This window comes from Aythya ferina (genome assembly GCF_964211825.1).
Source record: "Aythya ferina genome assembly, chromosome: 4".
Classification (NCBI taxonomy): Eukaryota; Metazoa; Chordata; class Aves; order Anseriformes; family Anatidae; genus Aythya; species Aythya ferina.
In genome coordinates, this window is record NC_140300.1 from 76,328,539 (window position 1) to 76,347,948 (window position 19,410).

Genomic DNA, 19,410 nt, shown 5'->3' on the forward strand with positions numbered 1-19,410 from the left:
AGAGAGTTGTTGAAGGTCAGAATGTATTTTAAATGAGTTTGTGTGTCAGTGCCAGTAATGCTTCCCTGTTCTTTGATTCTGATGTTTCGTCTCTGGAAGATAGACCAAAACTTAGGAAGTTAAGAGGGACTACGTTTAACTATAGATCTTCAATATTGTGGAAACTAGATAAATTACACACTGTTTAAGATGGTCATGTAATCCAGTAATAGAAGTGACAAGTGTTTTCTTAATTTATGCTACTGTAAGCAATGTGATCAGCCTGCTTTAACAACAAAACCTCCACAACCATGTATGAACTAAAAAGTTAAACAAAGGGGAGTGCAGCAAGGGTCAACAAATTCTTAAATGTTCTTAATAGTGTAGGCTAGACTTGTTCATGACAGCCTAACCAAGCACTAGGAATTCCATGGTATAGGACAAACTTTCATCCCTAAGAAAACGTCCTCAGGCTTAGGTGCTTTTTCAGTATTTTCAAGAGCAGCCTTCTTCATTTATGAAAACTGACACACAGTTTACCCAGCTGATGTCCCTGCAGCATCTGCTTGTACAATATGTATAGAAGTTCTAGTCAGTGTGGCAGCTTTTATTGCATGCGTTTATGTCGTCAGGCTCAGTGAACAAAAATGAGAATGGCATAACATAAAGACAATTTCACTTTCTTTAGAAACTAAAAAAGGCATGCTGTTTGCATGGAAACTGTAGTGCAACATTTTAAATTCTAATTATTAAAGCATTCTATTAAAAGATAAAAACTAATGAACTACAGTACTAAATCTAAATGTTTACTCCATTTAGTATGTAATTTCTTCTCCGTATTGTACTTCTGTCGTGCAGCTCTTAAAATGATTTCCCCTGTACATCACGCATGTATTGCACTATGTAGTCTATTTCACCACAAGTCTCAAAATAATGGGTCTTTTATCAGTGGTTCTGAAGTTGACTAGCAGTCTTTCACATAGGTCTACCAGTAGGTGATCATAGTACTACAATTTTATGGTAGGTTTTTAAATAATATACTTCACACTAATCCAATAGTGCAGAATTAGAGAAAACTAAAATCTAAAAGCACCTCATGTATACTATTTTAGCACCAGTTCCAACAAGACATTTAAGCTAGTTGAAGACTAAATTTGAGGTCGGAGAGAAATTGAGGGCTAAGTATGCACTCACTTGCACTAGCATTGTCACTTTTTGTATGCAAATCAAGTTGTCTTGGATATTGTTACAACAGCAGAGACATAGAAGCAAACAGAAATAAATGAATGCCCACTTACAACACAAATACAAACATCCTACTTAGTTCACAAAAGGCCACAATACTGTCACAGCTTGAGTGACTGGGGAAAGGAAACACAGGAGAACAGTAACTGGTAGTCACAGTTTGTACCACACATCTGCCATGTTTGTCTCACTGGGGTATTTCATGGCCCACAGCTTTCATTTCGTCATGTTAAGAAGGTTGTTTGTTAAAAACGTACTATGCAGAGTACACTTAGAGGCAGTTCAGTTGGCCTTAGAGCTTACAGATGTAGTATGGACTTTCATGGTTCACTGTTGACTGGAGTTAGTCTCAGGCTAACTGTCTGAAAGACTGATCCCAATTAGTGTTGCACTAAAATGGTAATTGCTTCCTCTGTTCTCTGTGATAATACTAGATTGGACATTAGGAAGAATTTTTGCACAGAGAAGGCAGTCAGGTATTGGGTGGGGCTGCCCAGGGAAGTGGGGGAGTGCCCATCCCTGGAGGTATTTAAGAGCCATGTGGACGTGGAATGAAGGGAAGTGGTTTGGTGGTGGGACTCAGTAGGTCAGGCTGGTGGTTGGAGCTGATGGTCTCAAAGGTCTCGTCCAACCCAAATGATCCTGTGATTTTAAGTTTAATGAGGCGGCCATTTCTGAAAAGATAGTAAGTTGTTTAATTTTTGTGTTGACATTACAGTCACTTTTTACTGGTGCATTTTTATAATAAACCATTAAGGTTTTCTTAGCCTGAGGAAAGTATTTGTGAAAGGAATTAACACAGGGAATCAAGATACATAAATACTTTATAAGTCACTGAAAACTGTAGCTCATAGATATTGCTAAATGATATTTAGAATATAAGAGGGCATTAGAGAACATATGACAACTAGTTCTTCATGTAGTATCATAAATTACTATTGACTAATTTGAGCAGTTACTGGATAAAAGATAAAAAGAGACTTTTGAGGTTACTGATTTCAGATAATTCACACTTTTCCTATGAGACCGATCTGAAACAGTGTTGCACCTAAACATGAGAATGTTGTCAAAGTATTACACAAATCACTGTATTGTACAAACTACTGTTTCTACAAACTACCGTAGAAAACAGTAGTTTAAGACTTCATAGACCTTTTAAGATAGGCATTGTCTGAACACCTCCTTGATCTCACTCTTATAACTGTGGAGGGAAGCTTTGTAGGGAAACTACCTTCCAGCATACTACCTGCTTCACTTGGGAATGTGCTTTATGAACTAAGCTGTAATAATGTTTATCAGGCTAGCTGGGCATCTGACTATTGACACTTACTTTCCTTCTAGCACTTAATACATAAAATTACTTACCAAGAATCGCCCTGTTCATGGTCTCATCAACTAATGAAACATGAGTCCAAACCAGAAAGCTGAGTATAAGATCATAGGAATAATAAGAAACCAGTCAAGAACTGATGAAACAAACTAGACTGAAAATGAACTCTGAGATGTGTAATTAGTTCCAGAAAATCTTGGAGCATAAGTAGCTCGGAGCTTCCCATGAACAGCGAGTCTGAAAAGGACCTCTCCAGCTGGCCTGCTCCAACATTATTCTAAGCTGGAGGTCACTTTTCCACTTATCATAGGTGCATGGTAACTTGTTCATGCAATATAAACTTCCTCAAAACAGAAGGATTTTGTTTGCATAGTAGTCCCTGACTGGAAAGGTTGTGTGTATACAGCTTGGATGTAACAAAAACAGAAACACCACGTGAATCAGGAAAATGTGTGTTTCCACCCACTGTGGGCCCCAGCTGTGTGCACTCTGCTGTTCAAGCTGTCCTGCCTCAAACCTTGTTAATCCAGTTTGGTTTTGATTAAGGACATTCATAGTTTGGTCACGCTTTTTATCCAGGGGACAAAAGATGAAACTTTGGTGTAGACACCTGGAGAATCTTTCACTCCGCAGCCATAGCCCCAAGAGGTCACACCAAACACGACCCAGCTTTCCCCTGGGCGTTCGCACATCAGCGGTCCCCCGCTGTCTCCTTGACAGCTGTCGACACGTTTCTGTTCCTGGACGTTTCCAGCACAGAGCATTCTTCCCGTGAATCTCCTTTTATAACGCTCTTCACATACCCTCTTGGGAAGTAAGGGGATGGCAGCTTGTTGTAAGGTTCTTGAATAAGCCCTTCCTGAAAAGAGGACTCAAGTTACTGTCTCAGTATGATGCTTTGTCTCAGAAACATAAATAGCATTGGATCCAATTTATGCTGTCAATCCTTTTCACTGTTTCAGCATTAAGTGTACTGAAAATAATAATAAGTATTGAAAAAAAATTGTGCGTTGCATACAAGATTGTAAATATAGAAAGACACTTTTTTTAAAAAAAAGCTCAGAGTTTAAGATGTAGCTTTACACCTCATGTAAATCTCACTGGCTTCTGCCAAGGTTTGAATTTATTGTGTTACAAACACACTTTTTGTGACTTTTAGAATATATGCTTTAAAACTTCAATGGGGCTTTTTTTTTTTTTTTTTTCTCTCTCTAGCTTGCACCTTTTTTTCCATTGGAAACATGGGAAACGAAAGCTAGTGGAAAGTTGTTTGTTTTTTTTTTTTTTTCCTAAGGTAAAATCCTACTGGTTGTGACTTAAGTATGACTCACATAGTGAGATGAAATTTCAGCTGAAGCACTGCAATTATGTAATTTCTTACCATAATTAGAGGCAATTACTGCAATGGCTAATGTTTTCTTAAATAGATGCCCTAACTAAACAATGCTGCAGAACTTTCAGTGAATTGTGTAAAATGCTAAGTAATGAATTAAAAATGGTACGTCCCTCTGACTATTACCCTCTTTTGATAGTCCAGGCGGGCAGTGACAACATTGAAGAGAGAAGCCTGAAGGCTATCAAACAAGACTTTAGGGGGCTGGGTCGGTTAGTGGATGGAGCAGGAGTGCAGGTGGTGTTTTCATCCATCCCTACGGTGGCAGGGAGGGGTACAGAGAGGACACGGAAAGCCCACCTGATAAACACGTGGCTCCGGGGCTGGTGCCAACGCAGAAATCTTGGGTTTTTTGACCATGGGGCACTTTACTCAGCACCTGGCCTGATGGCCTCAGATGGGTCCCTATCTTTTATGGGAAAAAGGATCCTGGGCCAGGAGCTGGCAGGGCTCATTGAGAGGGCTTTAAACTAGGTAGGAAGGGGGATGGGGCTGAGGCTAGGATTGTTGGGGCTGTGCCAGGGGGAGCAATGGCAAGGCTGGGGGATAAGGTAATGGCCCAGCTGAAGTGCATCTACACCAATGAACGCAGCATGGGTAACAAACAGGAGGAGCCGGAAGCCATCGTGCAGCACGCAGGCTACGACTTGGTTGCCATCACAGAGACGTGGTGGGACCAGTCTCATGACTGGAGTGCTGCAATGCCTGGCTATAAGCTCTATAGAAGGGACAGGCAGCACAGAAGGGGTGGTGGTGTGGCTCTCTATATTAGAGAGTCTTTCGATGTTGTAGAACTCGAGGCTGGGAATGACAAGGTCGAGTCCCTTTGGGTTAGGATCAGCAGGGACAACAAGGCTAGTGTCCTGGTCGGGGTCTGCTATAGACCACTGAACCAGAATGAGGAGACGGATGAGGAGTTCTACAGGCAGCTGACAGAAGTTGCGAAATCATTAGCTCTTGTACTCATGGGGGACTTCAACTTCCCTGACATATCCTGGAAGCACAACACAGCCCTGAGAAAGCAGTCTAGGAGGTTTCTGGAGAGCGTGGAAGATAGCTTCCTGACGCAGCTGGTTAGTGAACCTACCAGGGGTGGTGCCCCGCTAGACCTTCTCTTCACAAACAGAGAAGGACTGGTGGAGGATGTGATTGTCGGGAGCTGTCTTGGGCAGAGTGACCACGCAATGGTGGAGTTCACTATTCTTGGCGAGGCCAGGAAGGGGACCAGTAAAACCGCTGTATTGGACTTTCGGACGGCTGACTTTGAGCTGCTCAGGACACTGGTTGGTGGAGTCCCTTGGGAGGCGGTTCTGAAGGGCAGAGGAGTCCAGGAAGGCTGGGCGCTCTTCAAGAGGGAAATCTTAATGGCACAGGAGCGGTCTGTCCCCACGTGCCCAAAGACGAGCCAGCGGGGAAGAAGACCAGCCTGGCTCAACAGAGAATTGTGGCTTGAGCTTAGGAGAAAAAAGAGGGTTTATAATCTTTGGAAAAGTGGGCAGGCCACTAGGGAGGACTTTAAGGATGTAGCGAGGCTGTGCAGGGACAAAATTAGGAAGGCCAAAGCTCATCTGGAACTCAATCTGGCTACTGCCGTTAAAGATAACAAAAAACGTTTTTATAAATACATCAACACAAAAAGGAAGACTAAGGAGAATCTCCATCCTTTACTGGATGCGGGGGGAAACTTAGTTACAAGAGATGAGGAAAAGGCGGAGGTGCTTAATGCCTTCTTCGCCTCAGTCTTTAGCGGCAATACCAGTTGTTCTCTGGATACCCAGTACCCTGAGCTGGTGGAAGGGGAGGGGGAGCAGGATGTGGCCCTCACTATCCATGAAGAACTGGTTGGTGACCTGGTACGGCACTTGGATGTGCACAAGTCGATGGGGCCAGATGGGATCCACCCAAGGGTAGTGAGTGAACTGGCAGAGGAGCTGGCCAAGCCACTATCCATCATTTATCAGCAGTCCTGGCTATTGGGGGAGGTCCCAGTTGACTGGCAGCTAACAAATGTGACGCCCATCTACAAGAAGGGCCGGAGGGCAGACCCGGGAAACTACAGGCCTGTCAGTTTGACCTCAGTACCAGGGAAGCTCATGGAGCAGATCCTCTTGAGAGTCATCATGCGGCACTTGCAGGGCAAGCAGGCGATCAGGCCCAGTCAGCATGGGTTTATGAAAGGCAGGTCCTGCTTGACGAACCTGATCTTCTTCTATGACAAAGTGACGCGCTGGGTGGACAAGGGAAAGGCTGTGGATGCGGTCTACCTTGACTTCAGCAAGGCTTTTGACACTGTCTTCCCACAGCATTCTCCTCAAGAAACTGGCTGCTCTTGGCTTGGATTGGCGCGTGCTTCGTTGGCTTAGAAACTGGCTGGATAGCCGGGCCCAAAGAGTCGTGGTGAATGGAGCCAAGTCCAGTTGGAGGCCAGTCACTAGTGGCGTCCCCCAGGTCTCGGTGCTGGGGCCAGTCCTCTTTAATATCTTCATCAAGGATCTGGACGAGGGCATCGAGTGCACCCTCAGTAAGATTGCAGATGACACCAAGTTAGGTGCGTGTGTCAATCTGCTCCAGGGTAGGAAGGCTCTGCAGGAGGATCTGGATAGGCTGCACCGATGGGCTGAGGTCAACTGCATGAAGTTCGACAAGGCCAAGTGCCGGGTCCTCCACCTGGGATGCAATAACCCCAAGCAGAGCTACAGGCTGGGAGAGGAGTGGTTGGAGAGCTGCCAGGCAGAGAAGGACCTGGGAGTGATGGTGGATAGCCGGCTGAATATGAGCCAGCAGTGTGCTCAGGTGGCCAAGAAGGCCAACGGCATCCTGGCTTGCATAAGAAACAGTGTGGCCAGCAGGGCTAGCGAGGTGATCGTCCCCCTGTACTCAGCTCTGGTGAGGCTGCACCTCGAGTACTGTGTTCAGTTTTGGGCCCCTCGCTACAAGAAGGACATGGAGGTGCTTGAGCGGGTCCAGAGAAGGGCGACGAAGCTGGTGAGGGGCCTGGAGAACAAGTCCTATGAGGAGCGGCTGAGGGAGCTGGGCTTGTTCAGCCTGGAGAAAAGGAGGCTCAGGGGTGACCTTACCGCTCTCTACAGATACCTTAAAGGAGGCTGTAGCGTGGTGGGGGTTGGCCTGTTCTCCCATGTGCCTGGTGACAGGACGAGGGGGAATGGGCTTAAGTTGCGCCAGGGGAGTTTTAGGTTAGATGTTAGGAAGAACTTCTTTACTGAAAGGGTTGTTGGACACTGGAACAGGCTGCCCAGGGAAGTGGTGGAGTCACCATCCCTGGAAGTCTTTAAAAGACGTTTAGACGTAGAGCTTAGGGATATGGTTTAGTGGGGATTGTTAGCGTTAGGTAGAGGCTGGACTCGATGATCTTGAGGTCTCTTCCAACCTAGAAATTCTGTGATTCTGTGGTTCTTAGAAAAGAAAAACAAACAAGGAAAGAAAAAAAAAAAAAAAAAACAGACCTACAATTTTATCTCCTTGTAGTACACTGACCTAGACAGCTGTCCATACAGTTTGATGCATAGAAAGAGGAAGAACTGATACTTGGCCTTGCCTCTGCCAGTTCAAGTGAATCAGTGGAACAAAGCAGCAAGTGTGGTTGCTCTCTTGCACCGTATTCAACCTCACAAAAACATGACAGTGAAGTGTGTTTATTAACTTGTAAAATATTTTAAGGAGAAAGACCCTTGAAGAATAATAGTCCTGTATTGACCTAAAAAATGACTAGCTAGTTTATTCCAGAAACCTGGATTGCAGGTTGTATTGAGGCTCTCAAGATTTGGCAAGATCTTTTCTCATATAAATCCAGCTGCTGATTAAAAATGTCAATGGTAACAAGAGAGGCTAAAAATGTTACTTGAAATTCTACTATGTATTTATTTTCTATCCATGCCTCCATCGAAGCAGAGTAATTTAGATAGCCTTTCTCAAGTATCTCTTGTACTCACCTAAAAACCCTAAGAATATTAGAGCTGCTAGTTACGTTTGGGGAAGGGGGAGGTGATATGCTGTTATTCAGGGTGTGCCAGGCAGCAAATAAGCCTTTCCTTCGTGCTTGTCGATCTTAATGAGGCCATTATACCAACTGGTTTGTATGACATGGTTAATCACCACTTCTCAAGCACAAACTAAATTCACTAAACAAAGCGTTGTCCTTCCTGTTTCAGGACCAGGAGAGAAAATATTTCTGTATATAAAAAGAGTAAAATTGTTACTTTTTGCATTTCCTCACTTCAAGTGTTCAATTTCCTTTTTTTCAGTTAGCAGCCTCAGGTAGCAAGATCAGAGGGTGGAAATCATTAAAACACTTTTACCTGTGTCACCCCATCCTGTGATGTAACATCTAGGAGCAGTTTTCTGTGGTCTCTCTCTCCATAAGGGCAGGCAGGCAGGTAAGACATGGGTACTGAATCTGGCACACTGTTCCTCCGGGCCCTGTAGCCTCACCAGTGCAATGTCATAGTCGCTGCTGTCAGGCCTGTACTCTTTATGTATCACAATCTGTTGGACTCCGATTTCTTCCTCGTACTCTTCTGGTACCAGCGTATGATAATCTCCCACTCGCACAGCGTAGTTCCGAGTGTTATTGCCATACCTGAGATTGAGATTAAAGCAAACAGGGCTTGCTCATGCAAAGTCAGATTTGATCAGTGTCTTTATTCCTCACATATAGCAATACCAACATTGTTGTGTTTTTTCTTACGAGCAATACTGTTAAGTATTACTTACTATACTATATTACTTGAAGTTCAAGTGTCTCCTAAAGAGTACCTTCTAACTTTTCCTGGCATTCCAGATTAGCTGATGTTCCTTTCTGTATGTTTACATATGCGCGGTTTCTTACAGCCATTCGCTTTGACTGGCACTTAACTTCAAAGGTGCAACCAAAGTGTGTGTTATAAATGTATTTAGTAAGGGTAACACAAACTGCCAGTGATTCTAACAAAAAGTTGAGTACTTAACATCATTGTAATGCCCTAAATAATTACTGAAATGAAAACAGTATTCAAGCTAGCTTTGTAGGTTGGCTGTGAAAAATCTTGAGGAAGGAAAATGCTCTTTTAATTCTAGAGACAGATAACCTGATAAAAACATCTTTGGTTAACTAAAGGTATGTTAAGGAAAATGAAGTCTATGTGAATTATGAACACCTATTCTCAAAGTGACAGAAAGCCTTTAAGTCAGATTTGTTATTATGACCCCAATCTATTCAGCATTTAAGACTAAATGGTAAATACTTTAGCGGTGATTACTGTGGCTGAAATAACATTTTTTTATGCATGCCTTTGGAGATTTTGAATTACAGGGCACACAGACCTTCTCAGGAAAATGCAAACAAGGGAGTAGTGTTGAGTGTATTTATTTATTTTAAAATCTGACTAAGCTTGCCCAAATATTTTTGCTTTGACTTCTCCCATTCCCATATAGCCTTCAATGGGAAATTTGTAGTACATGTGCAGGAAGTAGCCCACAATGTTCAGTCACCTTCTAAACTGCACTTTTTTTAATACCTTCTGGCAATCTGTTGATCTCCATAGCGTACTAAAACTTGCTTGAGGAATAGTGGGCAAAGCAGGAACATTAGAGTGCTTCTGAACAACATACCATGGAATATTTCTTCTAATTGCAAGTTGCATCCATGGCTACCTGCAGAGCTTTCTTTTCAATTCTGCATGTCTCCCTCAGGTCTTGTATGAGCATAATTTCACTTCTAGGCTTGTAAGAAAAGAAGGCTGCAGGCAACGACCAAACATTTATTCATCTGAAGATGACTTGTGTAGGAAAAATGGAGTCACTTGTCTGCCACAAAAAAACTTGCCAAGTCATCCTTTGTAGTATGTGTGAAGCACTCACTCTTTAGATATACTGAATTTTCTGGTTGGAAATCAAAACTGTATAGCAGCTGGAAGTAAAGAGTTGTGACTGATGCAGAATTTTTAATGTTTACAGAAGTGTTGAACAAGTATCCATGTTGATTTTAGTCTCAGAGGGAGAAAGAGAAAAAAATGAGTTGTGTATTCAACCAACCACATTGTTTATTTCCTACCTGAAAAAAAATACGTCAAATGATTTGTGTTTCAGTAAGTTTACTATAAAGATATATAAGAACAAAAGCTCTGTATGTATCACACTGCTAATAATCTTTCTATTTTGACCACAAAAGTCCTACCATTTTATAATTTATCACTCCTTCAGTTTTCAGTAGGTATTTCCATTAAGAAATCAGAGCATGAATAAGACATTAGAAAAGGCAAAAGCTTGGATTCTGACTCCAGCTCCTTGAAATTTCTAGAAGTATTTTTTTGTAAGCTTCTTTAACCAAAATCAAACAAAAAACACTTGAATGTATCTCACTCTCGTGCATTAGATCTCACTTTCTCATTTCTAGATTAGTCTGTCTCTTGTTTTTTTGGTTGGTTGGTTGGTTATTTTTTCATTTTAAAAGCTCACTAAGACCTCACAGTTAGTTCTTTTCCTGATAGAATATATGGTGCAATTCCATGGGAGCAGAATTAGCACATTGTTTTTACTTTTTTTTGCTCTTAAGGATTTTTTTCAGAGTAATAAAGATTGATAGGTCTTAACTAGTTTCTGGAGTCATATGTATGGTCATATTTGTCCATCTGAAGTATGACGTCAGTGAAATCCTAAATTCTGCATCCCTACAGATAATCTGTCAAAATCCTTGCCATCTGCCACCTGCCAGGAATTTCTGCTCTGAAACTGGTGAATCCCCTGTTGGGTCCCTGTTACCACATCTATTACACCAGAAAAGGCTAATCACACTGTACTTTGCTGAGACAGTATGCTCTTCTCAGTCTACCCTTACAGTATCATTACTCTTAGCTATTATGTGGGAGCCAGGAAAAGTATAATCTGGCACTGGATTGAAAACACTTTTTTTTTTTTTTTTTTAATAGCAGTGCTGTGATCTATTCTGTAACCTTGGGTGAGTTTCATCATGTTCTCTTTTCCTTTTGCCAACTATGTGGCTTTCCTTTATAAAGGAGAAAGCTGTGCATTTTCATTAAGTTAAAATATTATGTAGTATAGGCATTACTTCACACAGCTTTTTTTCTAGTGTTATTTCTGTGAAAGTGGATTTTTTGTAACTTGTGCATCTTTACAGTAAAATGCCTTGGATATTGCTGTGTCAGTTTGTACTGAATAGGTTCTCTATATTTGCTCATTGTTACTTCTGGAAATTTTGAGAAACTATTATTCAAAGTTTAATTTAACATGTTTACATATGGATACACTTGAAAAGCAAGTTTTCCTGGCCCATGAGAAATACTTTTCAGTAATGCTTTAGCATTCCAAGTTAGAAACTTTCATATAGAAAAGTAAAAATTAGGGGGGAAATACTATTTCTCTAGTTATGCTTTGGACTCTGTATTGGTTGCTTTGGCCATCTTTTTTTCATGTCAGTACCCGTAACGTGCTCACTTCTTTGACCGAAGACATATCACTATGATATACATGTACAAGGCAGTTTGAATACACTGTGAAAACTGAACTGACAGACACCAGTAGTTCATTTTCTTATGTAAGCTGATGAATGCATTGGTCCTCTGTGAAACTTGGGTAGCAGGGGAATAAAGCACTCACCTGCAGAATTGACAGCACAGCTCTGTGCCCCCCTCCAAAGTGGATGAGGGCAGTGTGAGACAGGAAGCTGAATGCTCAGGGTGCACAGTGTATTGGGGAGCAAGCTCTCTGGGCTGATTACCAGGGCTTTAAACTAGGTTTGACGGGGGAAGGGAGGGGAGCTAAAAGTGACAGAGAAGGGCTGGGGTAAGTTGTCACTGCTGTCACTCTTGAAAATAGTACGGAAAAACCTCTGAGTTGACCCATAGGATCGTCCGAGGGCTCCTCAGAGAAAGTAATGATCCTGGTACCCCGTCCGGAATCTTCTTGCATCCCTCCAGAGGTAACTGTGCCTGCTGCTTCCCTAATGTGCCTGTATACCAATGTGCGGAGCATGGGAAATAAACAGGATGAGCTCAAGATCTGTGTTCAGTTGCAGGGCCACAATCTCGTTGCAATCACAGAAATGTGGGACAGCTTGCACGACTGGAACACTGTCATGGAGGGCATCTTCCCTATGAGGAAAGGCTGAAAGACCTGGCTCTGTTCAGCCTGGAGAAGAGAAGACTGAGAGGGGATCTCATCTATGTGTATAAATACCTGAGGTGTGGGAGACAGGGGAATTTGGCCAACCTCTTTTCAGTGGCTTGCGAGGACAGGACAAGTGGTAATGGCCACAAGATAGAGCACAGGAAGTTCTGCACCAACATGCGAAAGAACTTCTTCACGGTGAGGGTGACAGAGCACTGGGACAGGCTGCCCAGGGAGGTTGTGGAGTCTCCTTCTCTGGAGATATTCGAGGCCTGTCTGGACGCCTACCTGGGCAGCCTGCTGTAAGGAACCTGCGTTGGCAGGGGGGTTGGACCCGATGATCTTTTGAGGTCCCTTCCAACCCCTACAATTCTGTGATTCTGTGATTAAGCAGTCTTCGTTCACTGTTACGAAATCTATTTGCAGAACGGAAGTGATGAACGGCATCTAAGTGTGTAATAGCACTGGGGTGGATTATGCAGTCGACTGAGTGTCACTCCTTGCACAGGGTGAGATTACAAACACCCTCAGCTGGTGCGTTAGCCAACTTTGTAGGATCTATTTCCCTAGAGTAAATTACAAAAAGGAAGCTGGCACAGAAATACTTCCCTTACTGTTGCAGTAAAATGGCTTTGTATTATTTTCCCTTCAAATATTCTAACTTAAATGTAAAACCCCCACTTAGTATAGGAGGTGGAAGAGTTATGGGTTTGTTATTGACATCTCCTTCAGTTATATTTTTCCACTAAAATTTCATAACTGTGTGATGACATTCCATTTAAGCATCTGTCCTGGTTTCAGTTAGCACAGAATTAATTTTCTTCCTAGTAGCTGGTGGAATGCTGTGTTTTGGCTTAGAATGAGAAGAGTGCTGATAACACCCCGATGCTTTAATTGTTGCAGAGCAGTGCTTATACTAAGCCAAGGACATCTCAGCCTTTGCTCTGTCCTGCCAACGGGCAGGCTGGGGGGTGCAGTAAGAGCTGGGAGGGGACAGACCCAGGACAGGTGACCCAAACTAGCCAAAGGGGTATTCCATACCATCTGACGTCATGCTAAACAATATATAGGGGTGGCTAGCCGGGGGGAGGGGGCCGGACTGCTCGGGGTTAGGCTGGGCATCGGTCAGCGGGTGGTGAGCAATTGCATTGTGCATCACTTGTTTGTACATACTATTATTACTTTCGTATTATCACCGTTGTATCATCATTATTATTATTGTTATTATTATTTTGTTATTTTTTTTTCCCTGTCTTATTAAACTGTCTTTATCTCAACTCACGGGCTTCACTTTCCATTTCTCTCCCCCGTCCCAGAGAGGGAGGGGGGAGGGTGAGCGAACGGCTGCGTGGTGTTTAGCTGCCGGTCGGGTTAAACCACGACAGTCTTTTTGGCGCCCAACGTGGGGCCCGAAAGGTTGAGATAACGGCAGATCTGATCAGAGTGTGTTAAACTAAAATTGGTGTAAGGATTAGACCTGCTTAATAGTCACTTGTCATGATGCTGATTGCTTTAATCACAACTCTGCTGCGCCTGTTTTCCAAATTGAGTATTATAGTACATTATTTTCCGTATTTGCTCTCTGTAGTGTTGTTTCTCCTCTCCGGGCCCTGGTTTCAGACCATTATGGTACTAAGTGTTATAGCAATGGCTTATGAGACGATAAGATATCTGGTCATGACTCTAACTTGGTATTTATACTCAGTAACATCGTGGACTCTGTACTTTGGAAACAGCATCTTGGGAACTATTAGCAATTATACCTATTGTTTTTCTCCATTAGAGAGTCAATCTGTGGAGGGGAAAGGGGAGGATATTTTTCCTTACTTGCTTACTCTCCCTTTCTCCTTCACCACCCCTGTATCCTCCTGGGTCACTCTGCCTTCCTCCTTCACCACCCTCTTATCCCCTGAGCTTGTCACACTAGCTCTCCAAGATATTGAATATTTCTGGAATACTCAGAATACCATAGTCTTGTTGTTCTGCCTCATGAATGCACTTCAGATTCTGCTTAAAGTTAAACAACTACTTATGAAGCTCATCCGGAGATCTGCCCGGAGGCAGTATAGTTGTGGGTGGCAGGGAGTATGGGTGGATATGGGCAGGCATCTAGAGCAGTTGGCACCCCCAGTGTGTTGGAAATTCACCCCTGAACAATGGCAAAATCCTCAAAAACTGGCAGAATGCTTGAAAAAAAGGTGTAATGATTCTGGCAGTTCCAAAGTAACACAAATCATTGTAACGTGCTGGGGCCTGGCTCATGCCTATCGAGCTGCCATTGATACTGCTGTCAACTTAGTGACAGACCCTGCGGCCACTCCAAACCCTGTGACAGACCCAACGGCCACTGTGACCCCTACGGTGGATTCTGCAGCCGCTCCAGTCCCAGCTCCTGCAGCCGCTCCAGCTCCAGCTCCTGCAACTGCTCCAGCTCCAGCTCCTGAAGCCGCTCCAGCTCCAGCTCCTGAAGCCGCTCCAGCTCCAGCTCCTACTGCTGCTCCAGTCCCAGCTCCTGCAACTGCTCCAGCTCCAGCTCCTACTGCTGCTCCAGTCCCAGCTCCTGCAACTGCTCCAGCTCCAACTCCAGCTTCTGTAGCCGCTACAGCTCCGGTTCCTGCAACTGCTCCAGCTCCTGTAGCCGCTCCAGCTCCTGTGGCCGTGTCAGAGAAACGAGCTGTAGCAGTGCAAGTTGACCCTGCAGAGGGCATTCCAACCCCTGTGGCAGACCCTGTAACAAAGTCAGAGAAACGAGCAGTAGCAGTGCAAGCTGCCCCTGTAGAGAAGGTGAAAATATGGTATAGAAATTCAAGTCGTTTAGAACGCAGAGAGTCTTCTGCCAATCCAGGTAAGGCTTCTGCCAAAACTAAGTATAGAGATGACGAAGATGATGACGACGCTGGGCCGTCAAGGATTCAGGAGGAGGAAGATGAGGATGCCGAAAGAGCAACAGTAACTACCCGAAGCCTAAACGAGCGCGAGCTACGAGATGTGCGAAAAGATTTTGGTCGCTGTATAGGTGAGCAGCTTGTCACCTGGCTGCTCCGGTGCTGGGACTCTGGAGCCAATTGTGTGGAATTAGACGGCAGGGAAGCCAAGCGGCTGGGATCCCTTGCTCGAGACGCCGGCATTGACAAAGCAATTGCAGATGGAGCACGACCCACCAGCCTCTGGAGGCGTCTCCTCTCAGCTGTGAGGGAAAGGTATCCCTTCAAGGAAGATATTTTATGTCTACCAGGCAAGTGGACCACTATGGAGAAGGGAATCCAGTACCTGAGGGAATTAGCCGTACGGGAAGTGATTTATGAGGATCCAGACCTCAAACAAACATCCACAGATCCAGATGAAGTCAAGTGTACACGACCCATGTGGCGGAAGTTTGTACGGAGTGCACCATCATCATATGCCAGCTCATTGGCAATAATGGCCTGGAAAGAGGATGAGGAACCCACAGTGGGTGAAGCGGCTAAACAACTCCGGCAGTACGAAGAAAGTCTCTCCTCTTCCTTACAGGCCTGCGTCTCAGCTGTGGAGAAACTTTCTGAAAAGGTTCACCAACTTGAAGAGAATCTATTGTCCTCCCCACCTGAACCAACCAGTGCCCACCGACCAAAGGAGAACACTTGGGAGAAACTTTCTGAAAAGGTTCACCAACTTGAAGAGAGATTATTCTCCTTCGCACCTGTACAAAGCAGTGTCTCAGCTGTCAGGGGTAGGCGTTCACCCACACAAGGAAGACGATATGGTGGGTACTCACCCCGTGCCACCCTGTGGTTTTACTTACGAGACCATGGAGAGGACATGAGAAAGTGGGATGGAAAATCTACCGCGACCCTAGAGGCACGGGTACGTGAGTTGCAAAAGAAAACAATCAGGAAAAAGGGATTCTCTGAAAAGTTTGCTGCTCCAACTTCCAGCAGACAGTCCTTCAAACACAGAAACGAGGAAGAGTCTGACCAGGATTAGGGGGGCCCTGCCTCCAGCCAGGGGGAGGAAAGGGACAATCGAGTTTATTGGACTGTGTGGATTCGATGGCCTGGCACATCACGCGCACAGAAGTATAAGGCTTTAGTAGACACCGGTGCACAATGTACTATAATGCCATCGAGCTATAAAGGACCAGAGCCCATCTATATTTGTGGAGTGACAGGGGGATCTCAGCAGTTGACTGTATTGGAGGCTGAAGTGAGTCTGACTGGGAATGAGTGGGAAAAGCACCGCATTGTGACTGGTCCGGATGCTCCATGTATCCTTGGCATAGACTATCTTAGAAGAGGATACTGCAAGGACCCAAAAGGGTTCCGGTGGGCTTTTGGTATTGCTGCCTTAGAGACAGAGGGCATTAAACAATTATCTACCTTGCCTGGTCTCTCAGAGGACCCCTCTGTTGTGGGGTTGCTGAGGGTCGAAGAACAGCAAGTGCCAATTGCTACCACAACTGTGCACCGGCGGCAATATCGCACCAACCGAGACTCCCTGATTCCCATCCATAAGCTAATTCGTCAATTGGAGAGCCAAGGAGTGATCAGCAAGACTCATTCACCTTTCAATAGTCCCATATGGCCAGTGCGAAAGTCTAATGGCGAGTGGAGACTAACAGTGGACTATCGCGGCCTGAACGAAGTCACGCCACCACTGAGTGCTGCAGTGCCGGACATGCTGGAACTTCAGTATGAACTCGAATCGAAGGCAGCCAAGTGGTACGCCACAATTGATATCGCTAATGCATTTTTCTCCATCCCTCTAGCAGCAGAGTGCAGGCCACAATTTGCCTTCACTTGGAGGGGAGTCCAATATACTTGGAATAGGCTGCCCCAGGGGTGGAAACACAGCCCTACCATTTGCCATGGGCTGATCCAGTCTGCACTAGAGCAGGGGGAAGCTCCTGAACACCTGCAGTACATCGATGACATTATTGTGTGGGGTGACACAGCAGAGGAAGTTTTCGAGAAAGGGAAGAAAATAGTCCAAATCCTTCTGAAAGCCGGTTTTGCCATAAAACAAAATAAAGTCAAAGGACCTGCACGGGAGATCCAGTTTTTAGGAATAAAATGGCAAGATGGACGTCGTCAAATCCCAATGGATGTGATCAACAAAATAACAGCTATGTCTCCACCAACTAACAAAAAAGAAACACAGACTTTCCTAGGTGTTGTGGGGTTTTGGAGAATGCACATCCCAAATTACAGTCTGATTGTAAACCCACTCTACCAAGTAACTCGTAAAAAGAATGAGTTTGAATGGGGCCCTGAACAACGACAAGCCTTTGAACAAATCAAGCAGGAAATAGTCCATGCAGTAGCCCTTGGGCCAGTTCGAACAGGACCAGATGTAAAGAATGTGCTCTATACTGCAGCCGGGGAGAACGGCCCCACCTGGAGCCTCTGGCAGAAAGAACCTGGGGAAACTCGAGGTCGGCCTCTGGGGTTTTGGAGTCGGGGATACAGAGGATCTGAGGCCCGCTATACTCCAACTGAAAAGGAGATATTGGCAGCATATGAAGGAGTTCGATCTGCTTCGGAGGTGGTCGGTACTGAAGCGCAGCTCCTCCTAGCACCCCGATTACCGGTACTAGGCTGGATGTTCAAGGGAAGGGTCCCCTCTACGCATCATGCAACTGATGCTACATGGAGCAAGTGGGTTGCACTGATTACTCAGCGGGCTCGAATAGGAAACCCCAGTCGCCCAGGAATATTGGAAGTGATCATGGACTGGCCAGAAGGCAAATACTTTGGGATATCATCAGAGGAGGAGGTGGGTCGTGCTGAAGAAGCCCCACTGTACAACCAGTTGCCAGAGAATGAAAAGAAATATGCCCTGTTCACTGATGGGTCCTGTCGTATTGTGGGGAAGCATCGGAGATGGAAGGCTGCTGTATGGAGTCCTACGCGACGAGTTGCAGAAGCTGCTGAGGGAGAAGGTGAATCGAGTCAGTTTGCAGAAGTGAAAGCCATTCAGCTGGCTTTAGACATTGCTGAACGAGAAAAATGGCCAGTTCTCTATCTCTACACCGATTCATGGATGGTAGCAAATGCCCTGTGGGGATGGTTACAGCAATGGAAGCAAAACAACTGGCGGCGTAGGGGCAAACCTATCTGGGCTGCTGCATTGTGGCAAGATATTGCTGCTCGGGTAGAGAACCTGGCTGTGAAAGTACGCCACGTAGATGCTCATGTGCCCAAGAATCGGGCTACTGAAGAACATCAAAACAACCAGCAGGTGGATCAGGCTGCTAAGATTGAAGTAGCTCAGGTGGACCTGGATTGGCAGCATAAAGGTGAATTATTTATAGCCCGATGGGCCCATGACACCTCAGGCCATCAAGGTAGAGATGCAACATACAGATGGGCTCGTGATCGAGGGGTGGACTTGACCATGGACGCTATAGCACAGGTTATTCATGACTGTGAAACATGTGCTGCAATCAAGCAAGCCAAACGGTCAAAGCCTCTTTGGTATGGAGGACGATGGCTGAAATATAAATATGGAGAGGCCTGGCAGATTGATTACATCACACTCCCTCAAACTCGCAATGGCAAGCGCCACGTACTTACAATGGTGGAAGCAACCACCGGATGGCTGGAAACATATCCTGTGCCTCATGCTACCGCCCGGAACACCATCCTGGGCCTTGAAAAGCAAGTCCTATGGCGACATGGCACCCCAGAAAGAATAGAATCAGACAATGGGACTCACTTCCGAAACAACCTTATAGACACTTGGGCCAAAGAACATGGTATTGAATGGGTGTATCACATCCCCTATCATGCACCAGCCTCCGGGAAAGTTGAACGATACAATGGCCTGTTAAAGACTACCTTGAAAGCAATGGGCGCTGGGACGTTCAAAAACTGGGATACGCATTTGGCAAAGGCCACTTGGTTAGTCAATACTAGGGGATCTACCAACCGAGCTGGACCTGCCCAATCAAACCTGTTACGTACTGTAGATGGGGATAAAGTTCCTGTAGTGCATGTAAAAAATATGCTGGGTAAAACAGTCTGGGCTACTCCTGCCTCAGGAAAAGGCAAACCTATTCGTGGAATTGTTTTCGCTCAGGGACCTGGATATACTTGGTGGGTGATGCAAAAGAACGGAGAGGTCCGGTGTGTACCTCAAGGAGATTTAATACTGGGTGAGAATAGCCCATGAACTGAATTGCACCATGTTAAATAGTATATTATACTGTATGTTATCACTACCATGATTACTATAGGTGACTAATTAGAATGTATGGAAAAGAGTGTAACCTGAGCATGACATAAATGGTATGGAATAAGGGGTGGATAGATGTCCTGGTTTCAGTTAGCACAGAATTAATTTTCTTCCTAGTAGCTGGTGGAAT

The 19,410-nt window shown here is 44.8% G+C and overlaps 1 protein-coding gene across 2 annotated transcripts in view; it reads right to left on the reverse strand.

Annotated features, from left to right (window-relative positions):
• Positions 1-571: 571 nt before the first annotated feature.
• The window catches only part of PRSS12 (serine protease 12), a 52,327-nt gene continuing 33,488 nt past the window's right edge, over positions 572-19,410 (reverse strand). The window contains exons 12-14 of one of the 2 annotated variants that reach the window (XR_014692602.1): positions 8,264-8,544; positions 2,590-3,413; positions 572-1,898 (exon numbers count right to left, since the gene is read on the reverse strand). Coding sequence is in view for 1 of the 2 variants with exons in the window: in XM_084517921.1 (XP_084374047.1) it covers positions 3,106-3,413; positions 8,264-8,544 (589 nt within the window). In the remaining variant the exon portion in view is untranslated. Of the gene's footprint in view, positions 3,414-8,263; positions 8,545-19,410 lie in introns of both variants that reach the window. The other variant, XM_084517921.1, reaches the window with a different exon arrangement.